Source organism: Osmerus mordax, chromosome 20 (assembly GCF_038355195.1).
Source record: "Osmerus mordax isolate fOsmMor3 chromosome 20, fOsmMor3.pri, whole genome shotgun sequence".
Taxonomy (NCBI): Eukaryota; Metazoa; Chordata; class Actinopteri; order Osmeriformes; family Osmeridae; genus Osmerus; species Osmerus mordax.
In genome coordinates this window covers 11,347,474-11,369,951 of record NC_090069.1, presented here as the reverse complement: position 1 = coordinate 11,369,951, position 22,478 = coordinate 11,347,474, and the positions used below count along the sequence as shown (strand labels likewise).

The following is a 22,478-nucleotide window of genomic DNA, read 5'->3' as shown; positions in this document are numbered from 1 at the left end:
TGCAATGCAATATAAAACCAATACATCACATTATACACATTATCTTGAGAAAATGCAAACAATAAAATACACTTGAATATGTAATAGTATAGTATAGTACTGACATGTCACAAATATGATATACTGCATCTCTATATTTACATGTAGATACCTATACATGCATATTGTGGTGGCTAGCTTTCTAGCTGAACAGGCTGCAATAAAGCGCGGAAGAGTCTAGTCCAAGTTCAGATGCAAAGGTAGTTTATTGATCAAGACAGGGGATACATTCAGTTAGGTCTCCTCAAGCACCAGAGAGAGCCTCACTTAATCTAATTTACAGACAGCATTTATACCCCACAGGACATCCCCTAATTCGTCACATTGAACCCTAGCATGTGTGGATAACTTTCAGTTATCGATCTAAACAGTTTATGTCAGTTTGCCTCAGTCCCAGAAATCTGGGCCTATTTGTACTAGCCGTTTAAAGTCTGGTCTTCGTTAGCTATATCTCACTTATCTAATATCAGCATGACCCACTCAGGATCCTTCAATGGAAGATTTGTCTTCGTATGCTAAATGTCTCTTTACTCAAATACGTAATGTTCTCGTTATGACCTCTGATGCACGATCATTTCTCTTACATGATCGTGCAATCAATAGTGCTATTTAGTTTTTATGCTTAGTGGCCTATAGTTTAAGATAAACTCGTTCAGTTGGTAGTTTTCCACCTAGTTCCCTAGATAGGCCTAGAATGGGGTGTTCTAGACAGTGTTTGGCCCACGACATAACCCCCCTTTGAGAGGGTCTTGCCCTCTCACAAACTGGATGTTAGTTAACAGAAATTCCCACGGATCCACACCCAAAACGTTTAAACATTAAAAGAAACAAACTGAAACATTTAAAAATAATAAACAGAAATTTCAAAAGTCCTGACTATAGTAAGACACATCATTGGGTGTGCCCTCGGCAAGGGCACAACCTTTGTTCTCTCACATATATATTTATTATTATTATTTATTTTTGCCCCCCTAAATCTTCGTCAATATTTGGCCTACATAGACAACCTAGGTGTCAAAAGTTTTGTCTTGGTAGCGATTGAGTTGCTTGTATTTTTATTTACGTTCCATTGCATGGTTTAGGCTCAAGTTAAGTTTTTGTGGCGAAAAGTGAAGCTAACTGTGGCTAATTTGCTAGCCACAGTCACTGTCGTTACTACGTCACTAATGTCACGAAAACACGCGTGACTAACTGTAGCAGAACATTCGTTTCGCATCTGTTAACTTGGGGGATAGCTAGGCTAACTATAGCTTTACTGCAAGGCAGCTGCAGAAACGCCACAAGCAAAGAGGCCAGGGTGATAACTATTTACTCATTTTACTTTGTGATGTAAAACACACATCTACTTTCGGAAACGGTAGTCTACTATTTCACTGAAGCAATTGTGAAATGTAATGTACAATATTAGCTGATATTATTAAGGAAGTAGGCCCACATCTACTCTCGGAAACGGTAGTCTACTATTTCACTGAAGCATTAGCATCATGACATTAGCCTCTGTTGCCCAGGCAACACATACCACAGTGGTCTATGATGCATCTTTTTTCAATCGTTAAGATAAACCTTCCTCACAAATACATTTTCGTTGTAGGATTTATTATGACATTACATTACAAGTAAACGATTTGTTGGTGAAATTATTATTACCTGTGGTTTCAAACCAGTGTTGCTCACTGCAACGCTGTAGCCTACGCGAGACACACTACAAAAACATCTACACAGCTGTTTAGGAAGTCAAACGGCGGCAACATGTTCGGCACTCCCCTTACTTAAATTAAAAGTCTTTGAATAGGTGAAACTATCTGACTACTAACCTGAACTTCATTGCCACAGCCTAAACTTTGTCAATCTGTTCATGAAAATAATTAATTTCAGCCTAAACCGTACAACGGAACGTTAAAGAGAGCTGAAGGTTGCGGCCTGATGAAGTCAACAGGACCACATCATCTGCAAAAAGCAGCGACCCAATCCTGAGGTCCCCAAACCGGACCCCCTCAACGCCCTGGCTGCACCTACAAATTCTGTCCATATAAGTTATGAACAGAATCGGTGACAAAGGGCAGCCCTGGCGGAGTCCAACCCTCACCGGGAACAAATTCGACTTACTACCGGCAATGCGGACCAAACTCTGGCACCGGTCGTACAGGGACCGGACAGCCCCGATCAGGGAATCCGGTACCCCGTACTCCCGGAGCACCCCCCACATGAGCCCCCGAGGGACACGGTCGAACGCCTTTTCCAAATCCACAAAACATGTGTATACTGGTTGGGAGAACTCCCATGTACCCTCCAGGACTCTGCCGAGGGTATAGAGCTGTTCCACGGCCAGGACGAAAACCACATTGATCCTCCTGAATCCGAGGTTCGACAATCCGACGGACCCTCCTCTCCAGGACCCATGAATAGACTTTCCCAGGGAGGCTGAGGAGTGTGATCCCTTAAAGTTGGAGCACAACCTCTGGTCCCCCTTTTTAAAGAGGGGAACCACCACCCCGGTCTGCCAGTCCAGAGGCACTGTCCCCGATGTCCACGCGATGTTGCAGAGTCGTGTCAACCAAGACAGCCCTATAACATCCAGACCCTTAAGGAACTCCGGGCGGACCTCATCCACCCCAGGGGCCCTGCCACCGCGGAGCTTTTCAACCACCTCGGCGACCTCAGCCCCAGAGATAGAAGGGCCCCCCCCGATGTCCCCAGACTCTGCCTCCACGTCGGAAAGCGTGTTGGTGGAATTAAGGAGGTCTTCGAAGTATTCCTTCCACCCATCCAGGACGTCCCCCGCCGAGGTCAGCAGCGCACTATCCCCACCATATACAGTGTTGACAGTGCACTGCTTCCCCCTCCTGAGTCGCCAGATGGTGGTCCAGAACCTTTTCAAAGCCGTTCGGAAGTCATTCTCCATGGCCTCGCCGAACTCCTCCCATGCCCTGGTTTTTGCCTCCGCGACCGCCAAAGCCGCATTCCGCTTGGCCTGCCGGTACACATCAGCTGCCTCTGGAGTCCTCTGCAGACCCTCACATTACGTTTGGGCCTGCCAGGCCTGACCGGCGACTTCCCCCACCATCGTAGTCAACTCACCACCAGGTGGTGATCAGTTGACAGCTCCGCCCCTCTCCTCACCCGAGTGTCCAAGACATTCGGCCCCAAGTCCGACGACACGACTACAAAGTCGATCATCGAACTGAGACCTCGGGTGTCCTGGTGCCAGGTGCACAAATGGACACCCTTATGCTTGAACATGGTGTTCGTTATGGACAAGCCGTGTCTAGCACAGAAGTCCAATAACAAAACACCACTCGGGTTCAGATCGGGGGGGGCCGTTCCTCCCAATCACGCCCCTCCAGGTCTCACTGTCATTGCCCACATGAGCATTGAAGTCCCCCAGGAGGACGAGGGAATCTCCAGGAGGAGCGCTTTCCAGCACCCCCCCCAGAGACTCCAAAAAGGGTCGGTACTCTGATCTGCCGTTTGGTGCGTAAGCACAAACAACAGTGAGGACCCGTCCCCCCACCCGAAGGTGGAGGGAGGCTACCCTCTCGTTCACTTTATTGTCTCGCGCCAGTCTCGCGCCAGTTGTTAAAAAATTTATCGACATTAGAGAATTACAATTTGACAACCAGTCGTCACTCACTACTCAACTCTTGATTTGCCAACTGTTCGCCCCACGAGCTGCAAAGTTATTTATGCATTTAGCAGATAGCAAAACATATGAAGGATGTTAACTTTTACAATGCAATTTTTTTTTTTCAATCAATAATTTGCAGTGGCCCGATCGGGCCAGTGACTTGCTAGTTTAACTGTCCCAACGTTACTTTTAACTGGCCCCGGGCCATCGGGCCATCGTTATTGTCGAGCCCTGGTTTTCCGTGGTCTTCCGGGTCTTTTGGTGTTGCTGAGCTCACCAGTGCGTTCTTTCTTTTTAAGAATGTACCAAACAGTTGATTTGGCCACACCTAATGTTTTTGCTATCTCTCTGATATGTTTGTTTTGATTTTTCATCCTAACGATGGCTTGCTTCGCTGATGGTTACAGCTCTTTGGACTTCATATTGAGAGTTGACAGCAACAGATTCCAAACACAAATACCATACTTGAAATGAACTTTAGACCTTTTATCTGCTCCTTGTCAATGAAATAACGAACTCCCTTTATGAGGGAATAACATACACCTGGCCATGGAACAGCTGAGCAGCCAATTGTCCAATTACTTTTGGTCCCTTAAAAAGGGGGGGGGGCACATATAAAATGTGTTGTAATTCCTACACCGTTCACCTGATTTGGATGTAAATACCCTGAAATTAAAGCTGAAAGTCTGCACTTAAAGCACATCTTGATTGTTTCATTTCAAATCCATTTTGGTGGTATACAATGTCCAAATATTTATGGACCTGACTGTATCTAGTCGGAATCTCTCTACCTCGTGCACCAGCTCAGGCTCCTTTCCCGCCAGCGAGGTGACGTTCCACGTCCCTAGAGCTAGCTTCTGCAGCCAAGGATCGGACCGCCAAGGCCCCCGCCTTCGGCCGCCGCCCGTCTCACACTGCACCCGACCCCCATGACCCCTCCTGCGGATGGTGACTCCACTGGAAGGGGGTCCCACGTTGTGTCTTCGGGCTGTGCCCGGCCGTGCCCCATGGGAAAAGGCCCGGCCACCAGGCGCTCGCCATCGAGCCCCACCCCCGGGCCTGGCTCCAGGGCGGGGCCCCGGTGACCCGCGTCCGGGCAAGGACAGCTGGTAACCATTGTTGTTTTTCTTCATGGTGAGTTTTTTGAGCGACGCTTTGTCTGGTCTTTCACCTGGAACCTGTTTGCCTTGGGTGACCCTACCAGGGGCATAAAGCCCCCGACAACATAGCTTCCAGGATCATTAGGACACGCAAATCCCTCCACCGCGGTAAGGTGGTGACTCAGGGAGGGGCAGGTTGAATTCAACCTCATCAATGAATATGTATTCATATAGCTCATTAGCTGTGTCATACTCCTGGATCCGCTGGAACAGACAGCATGATAATGCAAGTTATAGTATGGACACAGATGGGTCAACACAGTGGGCTACAGTGAGACACTGTAGAAAAGGAACTATTGGATTACAGGTACAGTACATGCATGTGTCAGTGCTGAATGTATGGGACTTACAAGCTCAAACTCTTGCCGTAACTCCTTGATGTGGTCTGTGTTTCAGTCAAATAGGACCCTGTACACTTGTTTCATCCGCATGGCATTCCTGGGGCATTCCATTCCCCCATGTTTCTGAATGTGGCATGGTCAGCCAGGATCCTGGTTTGTATCTGAGGGTAATAGTGTTGTTTTCACGAACCATTTTAACAATGTCAGTCTCCTGTTCGGCTGTGAAAGTGCATGTTCTTCCTCCACGGTGTGGTTCTCTTTTAGTCCTGCAAAATACAAATACAGTAAGCATTCTATTGATATGCCGTATTTCAGTACACAAGGCAAATATAATTGGGTGTGCTTTGCCTTCGGCAAGGGCACAACCTTTGTTTTCTCACATACATATTATTGGGTGTGCTCTATGTTTGTTCTCTCACATATATTTGTTCTCTCACATATATATTATTTTTTATTATTGTTTATTTTTTCCCCCCTAAGAATCAGTCAATATTTGGACTACATAGACAACCTAGGTGTCAAAAGTTTCGTATTGGTAGCGATTGCGTTGGTTGTATTTTTATATACGTTCTGTTGCATGGCTTAAGTAGAAATTGCGTTTTTGTGGTGAAACGTGAAGCTAACGGTGTCTAATTTGCTAGCCACAGTCACTGACGTTACTAACGTCACTAACGTCACGAAAACACGCGTGACTACCTGTAGCAGAACATTCGTTTCGCATCTGTTAACTTGGGGTATAGCTAGGCTAACTATAGCTTTACTGCAAGGCAGCTGCAGAAACGCCACAAGCAAAGAGGCCAGTGAAAGGCTGTGAAAACACAGAGACACACAAGAGTTACCGTCTTGCTCAGGACCACGCCATTTCAATACTGCTTATCATAATAATCTTGCAATGCAATATAAAACCAATACATCACATTATCTTGAGAAAATGCAAACAATAAAATACACTTGAATATGTAATAGTATGGTATAGTACTGACATGTCACATATATGATATACTGCATCTCTATATTTACATGTAGATACCTATACATGCATATCAATATATGCATGTATAGGTGCAATATATGCATTATATTGTTTTATTACTGTTGCTTGCTTTTTCCCACAGGTACACTTGCACTTATAGCTGTTCATGTTGTTTGGTTGTGACTTGTTTAACTACATGCTCTTATGGTTCTTCCCTTTGGCACTTACTTTGGTTGTTCACAATGTGTGCTTCATGTTTTGGCTACTCGCGATGTTTTTTGGCTATCTTGTTGTTATGATCAGTGACCTATGCACTTTGTAAAGCTCTCTCTTGGAAGTCGCTTTGGATAAAAGCGTCTGCTAAATGAATAAATGTAAATGTAAATGTAAATATACATTCATCCAAAAGTAAAACATATAAACATCCAAAATAAATTATCATCAATCCATTTTCACAAATGAACCAAGGACTTAACATCCACTAGCGTCTGTTCACCCACACAACCTTTATGCGCCATTCACAGGCCCATTTCACATACGTAGCCTCACGCATGCGCAAGTTAAACATCCACACAACTCACAACGCTACCAACACACTATTGAAGATCTCATTTATATAATATTCCTATTTGAATAGCCATAAACTAATTTAGAATGTTTTTATTGTACCTGTGAAAACATGGAGACACACAAGAGTTAGCGTTTTGCTCAGGCCCACGCCAGTTTGATACTGTGTAACAGGCTCGGAGGAAGCTATGTCTCCTGTGCGATTCACATTTGCGCTACAGCGCCATCTACAGACATGGCTGTGTACAAAGACGCTACAATGAAAACTTAGAATAGTTCTATGAATTAACAATAATACATTTACATTTAATCATTTAACAGACGCTCTTATCCAGAGCGACTTACAGTAAGTACAGGGACATTCCCCCGAGGCAAGTAGGGTGAAGTGTCTTGCCCAAGGACACAGCGTCAGTTGGCATGACCGGGAATCGAACTGGCAACCTTCGGATTACTAGCCCGATTCCCTCACCGCTCAGCCACCTGACTCCCTACTATAACAGAAGGTGGTGTCTGTTTAATGTAAACTAAATCTTTATCCGTTACACCACCAGTCCATTTCTCCTCCCTGTCATTGATGGCGCTCCTAGGATGCCATTTCCACAATGGCATCACACAGCTGGCGGAATATCTCCTGAGCGGTGGTCTGGCCATGCATTGGAATCAATGTGAGCAACTCCTCCATCACTTCAAAATTGTCGTCAACACCACGGACATACAATTAGGTCCATAAGTATTTGGACATTGACACAATTTTCATCATTTTGGCTCTGTATACCACCAAAATGGATTTGAAATGAAACAATCAAGATGTGCTTTAAGTGCAGACTTTCAGCTTTAATTTCAGGGTATTTACATCCAAATCAGGTGAACGGTGTAGGAATTACAATACATTTGATATGTGGCCCCCCCCTTTTTAAGGGACCAAAAGTAATTGGACAATTGGCTGCTCAGCTGTTCCATGGCCAGGTGTATGTTATTCCCTCATAAAGGGAGTTCGTTATTTCATTGACAAGGAGCAGATAAAAGGTCTAGAGTTCATTTCAAGTATCGTATTTGTGTTTGGAATCTGTTGCTGTCAACTCTCAATATGAAGTCCAAAGAGCTGTAACCATCAGCGAAGCAAGCCATCGTTAGGCTGAAAAATAAAATAAAAACTATCAGAGAGATAGCAAAAACATTAGGTGTGGCCAAATCAACTGTTTGGTACATTCTTAAAAAGAAAGAACGCACTGGTGAGCTCAGCAACACCAAAAGACCCGGAAGACCACGGAAAACAACTGTGGTGGATGACAGAAGAATTCTTTCCCTCGTGAAGAAAAACCCCTTCACAACAGTTGGCCAGATCAAGAACACTCTCCAGGAGGTAGGCGTATCTGTGTCAAAGTCAACAATTAAGAGAAGACTTCACCAGAGTAAATACAGAGGGTTCACCACAAGATGTAAACCATTGGTGAGTCTCAAAAACAGGAAGACCAGATTAGAGTTTGCCAAAAAACATCTAAAAGAGCCTGTAAAGTTCTGGAACAACATCCTGTGGACAGATGAGACCAAGATCAACTTGTACCAGAATGATGGGAAGAGCAGAGTACTGAGAAGGGAAGGAACTGCTCATGATCCAAAGCATACCACCTCATCAGTGAAGCATGGTGGAGGTAGTGTTATGGCGTGGGCATGTATGGCTGCCAATGGAACTGGTTCCCTTGTATTTATCGATGATGTGACTGCTGACAAAAGCAGTAGGCTGAATTCTGAAGTGTTTTGGGCAATATAATCTGCTCAGATTCAGCCAAATGCTTCAGAACTCATAGGACGGCGCTTCACAGTGCAGATGGACAATGACCCGAAGCATACTGCGAAAGCAACCAAAGAGTTGTTTAAGGCAAAGAAGTGGAATGTTCTGCAATGGCCAAGTCAATCACCTGACCTAAATCCAATTGAGCATGCATTTCACTTGCTAAAGACAAAACTGAAGGGAAAATGCCCCAAGAACAAGCAGGAACTGAAGACAGTTGCAGTAGAGGCCTGGCAGAGCATCACCAAGGACGAAACCCAGCGTCTGGTGATGTCTATGGGTTCCAGACTTCAGGCTGTCATTGACTGCAAAAGGATTTGCAACCAAGTATTAAAAGTGACAATTAGATTTATGATTGTTAGTTTGTCCAATTATTTTTGGTCCCTTAAAAAGGGGGGGGCCACATATAAAATGTGTTGTAATTCCTACACCGTTCACCTGATTTGGATGTAAATACCCTGAAATTTAAAGCTGAAAGTCTGCACTTAAAGCACATCTGGCCCAAATCCATTGTGGTGGTATACAGAGCCAAAATGATGAAAATTGTGTCAATGTCCAAATACTTATGGACCTAACTGTACATTGCGAGCTGCGCAGTGTCAGTGATGTCTGTGCTCTCATCAAGAGCGACTGAGTATGCACGGAAATGTTTGGCTTTCTCACGCAGTTGATCGTATATGTTACCTGACAGGTCAGAATTTTCGATGCACAGGAGCAGCGGCTCTACTCCGAGCTCCTCACGGATGACTGAGTTCCTCACCCTATCTCTAAGGGAGACGCCCGCCGCTTTCCTGAGGAAACCTATTTTGGCCGCTTGTACTCGCGACCTCGTTCTTTCGGTCATGACCCAACTCTCATGACCATAGGAACAAAAATTGACAGCTAGATCGAGAGCTTTGCCTTCCGGCTCAGCTCTCTTTTCGTGACAACGGTGCGATACAGTGAATGCAATAATGCCCCAATTCTCCGGCCAACCTCCCGCTCTATTTTCCCCTCACTCGCGAACATGTACATTTAGTAATTTAGCAGACGCTCTTATCCAGAGTAACTTACAGTAAGTACAGGGACATTCCCAGGCAAGTAGGGTGAAGTGCCTGAGGTATTTGAACTCCTTCACTTTGGATAAGAACTCATTCCCTAAGTACTCCATCGGTTTCCTGCTGATAAACCATGGCCTCAGATTTAAAGGTGCTGATCCTCATCCCAACCCCATTCTGGCACTCCTTAGGCGCTGTCCCAGACTTCCATGCGATGTTGAAGAGGCCGTGTCGTCCACGACACGCCCTCCGCATCCAAAGCTTTCAGCATTTCTGGGCGGATCTCATCAATGCCCAGGGCTTTGCCACTGTGGAGTTGTTTGACTACCTCAGTGACCTCCCCCAGGGAAATTGAATCATCAGCCTCTGGCTTTGCCTCCATCCTAGAGGACGTGGTGGGATTTAGGAGCTCTTCAAAGTTTTCCTTCCACTACCCAACAACCTCCTCAGTTGAGGTAAACAGCATCCCATCTTTGCTGTACACAGCTTGGATGGTTCCCCGCTTCCCCCTCCTGAGATGGCCAACGGTTTTCCAGAAGCACCTTGGTGCAGACCAAAAGTCCTTCTCCGAACTTCTCCCACATCTGCTGCTTTGCCTCTCTCCCAGCAGAAGCCGCAGCCCTTTGGGCCTGTCAGTTCCTTGCAACTGCCTCTTTTTTCAGTCGGAGGACCCAACTGACCCAACTCACCACCAGATAGTGATCGGTTGACAGCTCAGCCCCTCTCTTCACCCGAGTGTCCAAAACATACAGCCTCAGATCCGACGACACGATTACAAAATCGATCTTCGGCCTAGGGTGCTGTGGTACCACGTACACTTATGAGCATCCTTATGTTCGAACATGGTGTTTGTTAAGAGGCAGTTGCATATCTTTGTAACTTAAGTGTGAGTTTCAAATTCAGTGCCAGAGTCAGTAGTTGTCATTTTTGGTATGTGGGGACAAATACTGGACATTGACACAAGCCTTTATTGGTCCTGATGCCCCTGCACTTCTCCATCCCCTTCTCAATCTGTTTAGCGTTGAGAGGATTATACAGTAGTTGCATATACATAATCTGAAAGGTATGACATGACCTTAGATCAACTATCAGCAGAAACTTGAGCTGCTAAATTGTGCAGTCTGTCGAGTCACTGATATACAAGAATGATCTCTTACGTTATTGTGCCACCTGCTTAGTTAATGGTAAAGGTGTGTGTGTGTGTGTACATGTGTGTGCAGTTGTGTTCTCAAGTGTAGAATTTAGACTTTATTGTCCCCAAGGGGAAATTCCTTTCCACAGCAATGTACATGTCAGACAACAGTATATGCATACTCTATCATACAGTTAAACACAAATCCTCCCTCTCACTTGCTCTGTCTGTTTCCTCCTTCCAGGCAGAATCCACTGTGACCATCACGTGTGCCAACGGCAAATGGAACAAGCAGGTGTCGTGTGAGCCGGTTGACTGTGGCCTACCAGACAAATACCATGTCCATCCTGCTCACTTTACCTTTCCAGAGGGAACCACCTATGGTAAAAAGAGCAAATTCCAATGTAAAGAGCCTGCTCAGCTCATAGGTAAGACATAATGGTCACACAACAGTTTTGCATACACAAACATTCACCAACAGTACACAAACACACAATGAACTAAGGTCGTCTAGGACTAGGCCCCCACATTAAACCCACAAACAACAGGTTAACTTGATCATTCATAGGCAAACATAGGAGGCACATTTTCTCAGTGTTGCCAGATGCAACAATGCAAACACGTAAACGGCATAGGCTAGCAAAAGATCATGGCAAATGCATGTCGTATTTGTAAATATTTATCTGTGTATGCCCGAGTGAAGGTTTGGGTGCTGTGAAAAAAAATCACTATAAAGGGTAGCCATAGTTGTGAAAATTTGGGGAACCCCTGCCAGTGTTGTAGTACTCGAGACTGGTCTTGGACTGTTATTGGATGTAAAACATCACGCTTCAAATTAGGGGTGTCACGATACATAAAAATGCAGTAGTCGGTGCCAATACCAGTAAAATAACACGATTCTCGATGCCGATTTCGATACCACGTTAAAAAAAGTATTTCCATGTACTTGAACTTCTTTATTAACCCGTAAAGGAGAAAGCGTCGCACATGTGATCGTTCGAATGCGGGTCTCACAGCGTAACGTCTCACAAATGCGATTTCGAACATTCCAATTGAATATTTTCCAATAGACAAAAACTATGCGACAAAGCTTTAGTATGGCTTCAAAATGTACTAATGAGAAGGCTAACAAGTAACACTAGCATGGTAGTAGCATTGCTACGAGTATTATGCTAGCTAATTTAGCCAGGAAGCTAACGAAAGCTAGCTAGCTACTGTTTCGGATAAATAACTTGCGCTGTGGGGACCGTCTAAATATTTAGAACTCACACGTCTAAAATACTTGATAAATGTCATAACAAGACATAAACAACAAGTACTGGAACACTGAAGCGTATGCTGCCCCCATCAGTTCCGGAAGAGGCGCAGCACCGATGCTGCCAACACTGGCATTGTCGCCTACGGTGCTTCAAAAAAATGGGCATTGTCGGTGTTTTGTTATTTTAGAACCGGAAGGTGTCGGTAGTATCGGTTCTCGTGACATCCATACTTCAAATGCAACCAATAACTTAACAAATTTCTCATTTGAATCTACCCATCACCCCTCCTCGCACCCCAAAAGTGAATGAGGAAGATAGGCAAAACAGTGGCTGTCTGAAGATGCCAAATCAGCTGTAATTAGATTTGGATACCTGAACCAAGAGTTTACAATAACGCAGGGCTCTCAAGTGTCACGCATTGAGCGTGTGACAGTCACTCATTTCGGTCTTTTGTCACGCCCTCCTGCCACACATTGTATTTCTCACGCAGAAAAAAAATATTTATAATATATTTAATATGCCGCAGCACCCAACCAAAATTCCTCTGGCCGCGCCGCTCTCACTATGGAACCGGCAGGAATCAAACGCGTCTCCCCTGGAGTTCTTAGTTGAGCCTGCCACTTATCAGCCAATCCAAAAAAAGAAAGGATCTATACAATAGCCAATTGGAAAATAGCACCATGGGTAAGATTTAATGCAACAACCAATGGAAAAAAAGCATATCCTGTAATTTTTTGTGATTCTGCTACAACGTCTTCTGAAAGTTTTGTTCACCTTCAAAGCAAACCACTGGAGCTCGAGCATCGCTTTGAGCACAGTCATGATCTCCTGTTTTACTGTTACAACATATTCACAACTTGTTTGACACAAACAATGAAAATGCTGTTAGAAAATGTTTACCAGATAATTAGCATCAGTTTTTCATGTGTGTCTTAACCAACAGTTTTACAGCCTGTTCACTGACAACACCTGCTCAGAACAAGTAGTTAATAGATGTAGCCAGTGTGTATTGGTGAAACTCACTCCTCAGGTATGTAACAGGCCACCCGCATCAACCGATTGCTAGCTTTTCGTTGGCGTAGTTGGTAGTGGTGGCGCTTGGGATGTCAGAGGTGGCAGGTTCGAACTCAGTGCGGGACGAACATTGGCCCGATACCTCTGAAGGAGCTTGCAAAACTTCGTCTGTTATATATAATTGGCCTTGTCTTATTTTCGTTATCACACGATGACTGACATATTGTCACATTATAAACATCTCTTTCCAAATAGGCGTAATAATTTTATTAGCATTAAATACAAGTGTTTTGCATAGTCGATGTTATAGGACACTTTTAAAATAATGTCATATTTTATAATTATGTCCTGGCCATGGATGCATTAATCATTGCTGCCTTTCACAGATGTCAGGTAAAAAGCAATTCATTAATAAATTAATTTTGACCGAAAGAACGAGATCGCGAATACAAGCGGCCGAAATGAGTTTTCTCCGCAGGGTGTCCGGGCTCTCCCTTAGAGATAGGGTGAGAAGCTCGGTCATCCGGGAGGGGCTCAGAGTAGAGCATCTGATAAGGATGCCTCCTGGACGCCTCCCTGGTGAGGTGTTCTGGGCACGTCCCACTGGGAAGAGGCCCCGGGGAAGACCCAGGACACGCTGGAGGGACTATGTCTCTCGGCTGGCCTGGGAACGCCTCGGGGTCCCCCAGGAAGAGCTGGTGGAAGTGGCCGTGGAGAGGGAAGTCTGGGCCTCCCTGCTTAGGTTGCTGCCCCCGCGACCCGACCCCCGGATAAGCGGAAGATGATGGATGGATGGATTTTTAGGGGGGCTGTCTGTCTGGGGGCTTCCTGTCTTCAAAACTTGAGAGCCCTGATAACGTCCAAAAGAAAACTCGCAGTTTGTGTAAATTCTGCAAAGGGACGCTCACCGAGACGGCTGGCACTAGGCCTACATCAAACTTTTACTGGCATTTTTAAAGAAAACATTTAAAAAGGTAAGCTAGGCGTAAGTGACGCTAGCAAAGCTAGATACCTAACATTTGCAATGTGCCTCTGTACCAAAACTCTTCAGAAATCTCTTCCCCCATTACAGAAAGAGATTTAGGTAGTAGCTATTCAACATACTGTATGTTTCAGGGCAACAGGCGTTAGTTTCAGTTGCTTGCCAGATTTTGTTTGTGATAACGAGCCAGGCCACTTAAAGCAATGTAGCTAACGATGAATATAAAGTTATGTTACATCAACGTTTACTCATGTCAGCTGCATAACTCTCCCGACTTCATAATGTTAAGTTAAACGCCGCGGTACCGCGCTCCCTCACTTGGGTGAGAGAGAGATGTGAATGCAGAGACCGAGTACTAATGAGCCTCTAAGAAAAAGAAGAAAAAAAACATAGCCTGTTTTGCCTGGCCATAAGCACACAGCACTACTTTAAGAGTGCTAATTTTTTGTTCAAATACAGTTACAGATCAAATCTAACTTATTACGTAGTCAAACCCTACTGCTTGTGTACTTTGAGTGGTCTGGTCTTGACCCGGTCTCTCCCTGCCTTGGTCTTGACTCGGTCTCGCCCTGCCTTGGTCTCGACTCGGTCTCAATACACTCTGGTCTTGGTCATGATTGGTCTCGGTTTAGGTGGTTTTGACTACAACACTGACCCCTGCTGTAACCCAACTGAGAGACACTGTTTTCCTTATGCTCTCTTTCCCATTGTCTCTCAGTGTTACCCATTCACTCTGAATCTTATTTCTCTTTCTCCCCTTTCTATCTTACTGTCCCTCACGCTCTTTCTGCCTTTCTTGTTTACCCCTTTTTGCACTTGTCTTTTTCCCACTCCCTAATTCTTAATATCCCTGTCTTACTTTCTCTCTATTTGTCTTACTTCCCCTCCCCCTCTCTCCCCCACTCTCTACTCCTCCATCTCCTCCCAGGTACAAACAACACACTCACTTGTCTGGAGGATGGCCTGTGGTCCTTTCCGGAGGCGCTGTGCGAGCTGCGTTGCCCAGCTCCAGCCCCTGTGCCCAACGCTGTCTTGCAGACTAAGCGCTGCAATGAAACCGGTCTCAAAGTGGGTTCCCTCTGCAAGTACAAATGCAAGCCAGGCTACCATGTCATGAACAAGCCCAAGAGGTAAACGCTGGAGCGCTCATTTCATTTACTGCTGTTGGGGTTTTATTTACTGTAGACATACAGGAAGTCTTGGGATTCGGGCCTGGATCCATTTTAAATTCAATTCAGTTTTACTTGTCTCATTGTTTGTCTTTTGCTTAATAGCCAACAAGGATGGGATTGGAGCCCAATTATTTTTGTTGTCTGTTATAATGAAATTGGATTGAATTGCGTAATTGTTATTGTGTGCTGCCAAATGTCCAGATAAGATTAAATATGTAAGGATATAAAAGCAAATACAGTGGCTACATAACCACTTTGAATCACATACAACATTTACATTGACAATATCAAATAGAGTTATAGGATAGAGGAAACAGCCAAACAGTGACCTGTTTTTTATGTGTTCTTAAAGTAATGATTCAAATAATAAAGTATCACAGCCTATTACAGCTTGTCCTCTTACCTTCCAGGCGAGCATTCAAGCGGCAGTGCACAGAGGATGGGAGTTGGCTGGAGGGGGAGTGTGTGCCGGTGACCTGTTCCCCCCCTCCACCGGTTTTCCATGGCATGTTTGAGTGCACCGCCGGCTTCCACTTCGACAGCACCTGCCGCCTCAACTGTACATCCCTCAGCACCGTCGATGCCACCAACCACACGGTGAGACCACTGCACGCCCCATGCAAGCAGGTCTGTCTTTCTCTCTCTCTACTCCTCCCCCTTATTGCATGTTCTGTGTCTGTTTGCTGTGGGTATTACAGAGAGTGACTGAGTATACTTGTGTCTGTCTGTCTGTCTGTAGGGTAAGAAAGTATATTACACACTGACATGCTGAAGGTCATTGCACATATGAAAAAAACTCATTCTGTACTATTCTGCCGTGCAAAGGCTAACCGCAGTAGCTTAATTTTTTTCGAAAATTAGATATAATTTAAATTGAACTTCTCAATATCTGTTTTATCTTGTGACAAAGTTTCAGAGTTCAATCTTGCTCCGTTTTCGAGAAAAGGGGTATAAAGAATTGTTGTGGAAAAATTCTAGTGGCACTGTGTATATTTGAACAGTCAAAAGATGGCGGTTTCAATTTAATTTATTTAGCTTGTACATTAGCATAAGATTTAACAAAGTACTTTGTGATCAGTCTACGAAGGAGGTGCTAGCCACAGATCGTTCGCAAGAGTGATGAAGAACAACCCTAAAACCCTGCCTTATATAAACTTTAGATCAAATGGTTCTTCTGATGGTCAATCCATCAATGTAGCAAACTCTGCGATTGGTCAGCACTGCTCAGTGACAGTTTGACTCCATACCAAGTGTCCCACAGTTCTTTGATGTGGCATCTCTCCCCAAACCAGTAGATAGTAAAGCCACAGGAGTTCACCAGTCAAATGGTCAACTGTCCTTTGTGTGGACATCTTCAAACAAGTATTTCATTAACCCCACCCATGCAACAGGAAGGGTCAGAGCAGCTTGATCAGTTCATCTATCTTAAACTGCTCCCTCAGATCACAATAACAATACAATTGAATCCACATTGTCTCCAGACCAGCTGTCTCATCCTCCCCAGGTGTCATAAACTGCAAATGGCATCTCTACCAAATGGAGTTGATTCAACTTTCACTGTATCAAGCTTCTTAACCAACTTTAGACTTCCATTAAAACACATTCCTCATATATAAAACACACACATTATAACTGTATTCCAAATTTCCACCACAAGAATTAGCCTGGTTCTGCCCTCCTACGTACTTCCGCTCAATTTTGATTTTGCTTCTGTACTAGGTCTGGCCATGAGGTACATAAGTCAAATGTTTCCGGTAGATTTTCAACCGGCGAATCAGCGAACAGAGGGAGTGGCTGAGAACGATGACGTTGATGTTGTACGCTAGTTTGTGTTGTAGTTCCGTAATGGCGGCGGAGAAAGATGCGAGCGAAGCCATTCAGTCCGTTGTGGCAACACTGCTGAATATCTATAAACTAAAGCTGGAGCAAGAACAAGTTTTGCTGAGTTGTGTTGGTGGCCATGATGTTGTGGCCCTCCTCCCCACGGAGTTCGGGAACAGTTTGATTTTCCAGCTACGGCATGCTAGCTCTGTTACAGTAGTGGTGAAGGAATTGGCGAACGCTAGCGATTGGTTATGGCAGATCAGAGTGGACTTGGGCAGATCCAATAGTTTTAAACTTCAACAGAGTACCCGCCTACAAGGAAGTCAACGCTTGTCAATGGAGCGAGGCCAGACTCTCAATGACAAGTGAAATGTACGAGAGTCTGGTTAGGACCAGGCTAATAAAGAATCGCAGAAACTACAAAATCACACTCAAAACCGAGGCAACTCACAGTAAGTGTAGTTACTGCGCTCTGTATCTGTTTCCCCATACACATCGGACGCAATTCAAACCGAAGCAAACCACAGTAAAGCGCTGTTACTGTGCTCTGTATCTGTTTGCCCCTACATTGGATGCACTTACTGTGGTCTACAAATGATTCTACTGGTCCATATTTCGAGCTCATTTATCACCACTCTCACCTGAATGAAATTGCATCTAGGGGAAAAAGTATACTGGAACTCGCACTTAAAAGAACATATCCAGATAATGGCTAAGTAATGTTATGTTAATGAGCTACGAAACCAACTCCGTAATAACTGTGCTAAACCCACCGGTGATAAGCTAGTAAACTCAAGCTAGCTAACGTTAGGTGAGGACTAGCGTATTTCACTTTCATTTCTTTCATGTTGTTCAGTGTTCTTTTGCTTTAATTCATGGGGGGGGGGAGCCACCTCCCGGAAATGAGTCTCTTCAGGTTGAGGGGGTACATCATGCGTCTGGATTGCGTCCCGGGGAGGGGGGGGCACCTCCCGGAAATGAGTCCCCTATAAACCTCCTAAATATACAGATAAATATAAATAATACAATATACTAAACCCTAAATACACATAACCCATTGCTAACCCTATAAACCTGTTCTAAACTAAGTGAAGTACAATAGTGCAATATTACTGATAGTGCAACCAGTAGCTGAAAGTGACAGTGTGTAAGTAACTAGTAAGAAGTGAATCAATGACCATGTCAATGTCGATTCAGGAGCCTGATGGCCCTTGGATAGAAACTGTTGTCCAGTCTGCGTGTGCGCGACCGAATACTGCGGTAACGCCTACCAGAAGGCAACGGGGTAATGAGACTTAAGGATGGGTGGTAACAGTCTCTTAGAATCCTTCATTCATTGTGTAAAATACTGAAGACAATGATCATCATTGTTATTTTGATCATTTGATCAGGGCAAAAAAAACGCGATTATTAAATACATTTACAAAATATTAAATTAGCCTAAATAGTTTGTTTTACTGAAAATACAAAGAAAACTGGAAAACAACATTGTAGCTTCTGCATTACCTGTATAGCTATTTACAGAAATCTAAAGGCAGAGTGAAGTATCTGCATTTTTGGGGTCATGGGTCAAATCTGTGGCTGTGTTTTTTAATGAATAAATATTACTTCATTAATATATGTTCAGTCAGTGCACTACCACTAATCTACCTACAACACATCTGGCTGGATAGTCAAATAACTTTGAAGTCATTTTTCTCAGTTTCACTGTTTGTGTAGTTACTGCGGTTAGCTTTCGCAGGGAAGTATTGTATGAGGCATATAAATGCAACTTTACTCAGCAGTAGCTGCTAGCTGTGGTGAATAGATATGGTAATACCAGTGGTTGTGTTCTAATGAGAGCATCAGTGGGTGTTCTGATCTAGATAAATGATTCATTCACAGAAATCATTTGCGCTCACTTTCTCACAAATTCTTTGAATACAGTCCCTCACTCCCACCCCACTCAGTCACCATTGTCAAGCCTACTAAATGAGATAATTTACCAATGAGATTGTTGTAGAAACCTATTGCAATCTTGCTAGTTTTTATGAACTGTAGACATCTTTTGTATTTCACTTGGGATAACATCCCTATTGATGGCTGCTAGATAAGGCTTGTATCTTGTTTCATGGTGGTATTGGGTGTTTGATCAACGTACTTGGCATGTGTGTATGAGTGCATTTGTAATTGTTTGTTTTTGTGTGTGTGTTTGCGTATGCGCGTGTACTGTATACATGTGAATGTGTGTATTCCAGCACTCCAATGTGATCCGCTGCAGGAAGGATGGCAACTGGACTGGATCGTTCCGCCTCTGCCCTCAGGTCAAGGGCCAGTGTTCTATACCTCAGAACCTGAACTACAATGTGCGATCCATCTGCAAGAAAGGACATGGAATAGGTCTGTAGACCACAAAACAACAATGAAAAAATACAGAAATTGCAGAATATAACTACAATAACAATAAACATTTCAATGAAATAATATATGTATATATTTAAAACGCTTGCTGTTGAGCATGACTATGTAAAAAAAGAAAATAAATAAGAACATATATTTCTTTATTAAGTATATTACCTAGTTCTTTCTTGATAAGTTTGTTAATATCTAATGATGTGTCATCTCTTTCTTTCTCTCGAATGATCTCTCGCTTGTTTTCTCTTACTCGCTCGCTCTCTCTCTCTCTGTATCTCTCTCACGCTCACAGGTGAGGAGTGTGACATGATGTGCTCAGACAGTAGCAACGACATTGTGATCCTACCTAGCAACATGACATCAGACAGCGTTCTCAAAGAGCACTGGAGAAATCCACCCAAAGTCAAGGTGTGTGAATGTGTTTCAGTTTTTTTTCTTTCTCTCTGTGTATTGATAGTGTGTGTGTGGCAGCGGTTGTGTGGGTGTGTATGTGTCGGCTCAATTCCACAGACGCACTTCACAAAGATCTGCTGCTCATTATCTTTTCTATTAGGAATTTGACAAATTATTTGTGCCATGGCCAGACACACACATGTACACCTAATCCTGTTTGAGTACAGCCAACTATGGTGGGCTTGGAAGAACTCTGGACACATTGGAAACATTTTAGGCATCAAGAAGAGTTGTTTCAAGGTTACACATGCACACAACATTTACTATACACACACAACCAAGATACAAAATATAATTCATGTATTCTTATTAGCCCATACTCCAAAAATACATAAACTGCAACGCATGCTGGGAAAAGAAGTACAGTATTGCCTGCTCTCATGCTCCACCGCCACCATCATAACTACTACCACTGATGCATCAACCACCCACTACCCAACCAGCACAATTACCAGCGCTTGGAAAAATAGTCAGATTCTAGACTTCTCTGAACTCGTGAACCACAGGGCCCAGGCCGGAGCCAAGTCGTAAAAGTTAAGAAGCAACATGTCATCAGTAATCAAGATATTTTTTTTTAATGACTATTACAAACTTTAATAGCCCTTCTATTTTTGACTTAGATTTGCCTGACAGGGCGCAATGTATTGATTTGACCCCTGATTGTTCAAATTGCAGTGTAAGATTGGGAAAAGGGGGAAGTCTAGATGGCTAGAACCATCACCTTTTTCCAAGAAGATGCTGCTAACTCTGCCAGGAGCAGTGAAAAATAGAATGAGTAGTGTAATGTAGTTTCTAGGTGCTTAAATTTGTTTTTGGTTTAAGAAATAAAAACCATGTACCCCTCTTAAGTCAGTCCTACCACCCTCGGACCTCCATTATTTTTCCTGGATAATTGGGTGTGCTCAAGCCTTCGGCGAGAGCACAACCTTTGTTCTCTCACATATATATTTATTTATTTACTACTTATTTTCGCCCCCCTAAGGATCAGTCAATATTTGGACTACATACACAACGGCGGTGTCAAAAGGTTCGTCTTGGTAGCGATTGCGTTGGTTGTATTTTTATTTACGTTCCGTTGCATGGTTTAAGTAGAAATTGCGTTTTTGTGGTGAAAAGTGAAGCTAACGGTGGCTAATTTGCTAGCCACAGTCACTGACGTTACTAACGTCACTACATCACTAACGTCACGAAAACACGCGTGACTACCTGTAGCAGAACATTCGTTTCACATCTGTTAACTTGGGGGATAGCTAGGCTAACTATAGCTTTACGGCAAGGCAGCTGCAGGAACGCCACAAGCAAAGAGGCCAGGGTGATAACTATTTTACTTTGTGATGTGAAACACAATTATGAAATGTAATGTACAATATTAGCTGATATTATTAAGGAAGTAGGCCCACATCTACTTTTGGAAACGGTAGTCTACTATTTCACTGAAGCATTAGCATCATGACATTAGCCTCTGTTGCCCGGGCAACACATACTACAGTGGTCTATGATGCATCTGTTTTCAATCTTTAAAATAAACATTCCTCACAAATACATTTTCGTTGTAGGATTTATTATGACATTACATTACAAGTAAACGATTTGTGGGTGAAATTATCATTACCTGTGGTTTCAAACCAGTGTTGCTCACTGCAATGCTGTAGCCTACGCGAGACACTACAAAAACATCTACACAGCTGTAGGAAGTCAAACGGCGACAGAACATGTTCGGCACTCCCCTTACTTAATCAAAAGTCTATCTAACTACTAACCTGAACTTCATTGCCACAGCCTAAACGTTGCCAATCTGTTCATGAAAATAATTAATTTCAGCCTAAACCGTACAACGGAACGTTAAATCCAATTCAACCAACGCAATCGCTACCAAGACGAACACAGCAGTAGTCTACTAGTACTGTACCGTAGTAGTACAATTTACCGGGGCAGCTTCTCCACACAGGGCTATATCGCATTTTGCGTTGTTACTGACAATGATCGCTACCAGTGAGCTTTTTATGAATGAGCGATTTTCCACTAAATAAATGTCAAGCTTATTTACGTTTTGGGGGGCATATTTTCAGTTAGCAGATGGGACTGTCTGAATCGCGATTCCATCTTCTACTGCCGGGTAACGTCATAGAATAATCTTCAAAGGGGGTTCTTTATTAATGAATGAATGCAATGAGTAGGCTACATGCCTGAAAATATCACGAGAAGGGAAAAACTTGACGAAATGACGTTTAAGTCATAGAGATTAGGTCCATTTTTACACCGGTCTGCCAAATTTATTTGTTTTGATTCAACGATGAGGCTGCCTCTTGCAGGGGAAATGAGAAGACATCTATTTCATTCTACACTTCACTCGTATTTTCAGTTGTAAATGAGCAGCAAAAAAAAAGCCTTTAAATCTATTTAATCTTTATAAATAATAAGTATGCATTTTCATATAAAATATACAGAAATCAGTTGTAAAAATGTCATTCAAAAACGGACCCCTGTGCAACCGACGCAAGCAAGCACACCCTACAATTTCCCCAGAAATTGTACCCTCTCTAGTTAAGCTTGATCTATCTTTCTTGGACAATATGTCTTGTTAAATGTGCTGTTAGCTACAATCAAGGGCTACATTGAGCTGTGATAGTGATACCCAGAGGACAATCTATCCTTTTTTGGGGTCAGCCTTTTTTTGTCAGGAGAAGGGGAGGGGGTCAGTACTAAAATAATAC

At 43.6% G+C, this 22,478-nt stretch overlaps 1 protein-coding gene across 1 annotated transcript in view; it reads left to right on the top strand.

Moving 5' to 3' along the window:
• LOC136964282 (pappalysin-1-like) overlaps nucleotides 1-22,478 on the top strand; it is a 316,793-nt gene that overhangs the window by 240,075 nt on the left and 54,240 nt on the right. The window contains exons 15-19 of the mRNA XM_067258338.1: nucleotides 10,911-11,094; nucleotides 14,850-15,051; nucleotides 15,504-15,690; nucleotides 19,155-19,296; nucleotides 19,604-19,719. Coding sequence (XP_067114439.1) covers nucleotides 10,911-11,094; nucleotides 14,850-15,051; nucleotides 15,504-15,690; nucleotides 19,155-19,296; nucleotides 19,604-19,719 — 831 coding nt within the window. The remainder of the gene's footprint in view (nucleotides 1-10,910; nucleotides 11,095-14,849; nucleotides 15,052-15,503; nucleotides 15,691-19,154; nucleotides 19,297-19,603; nucleotides 19,720-22,478) is intronic.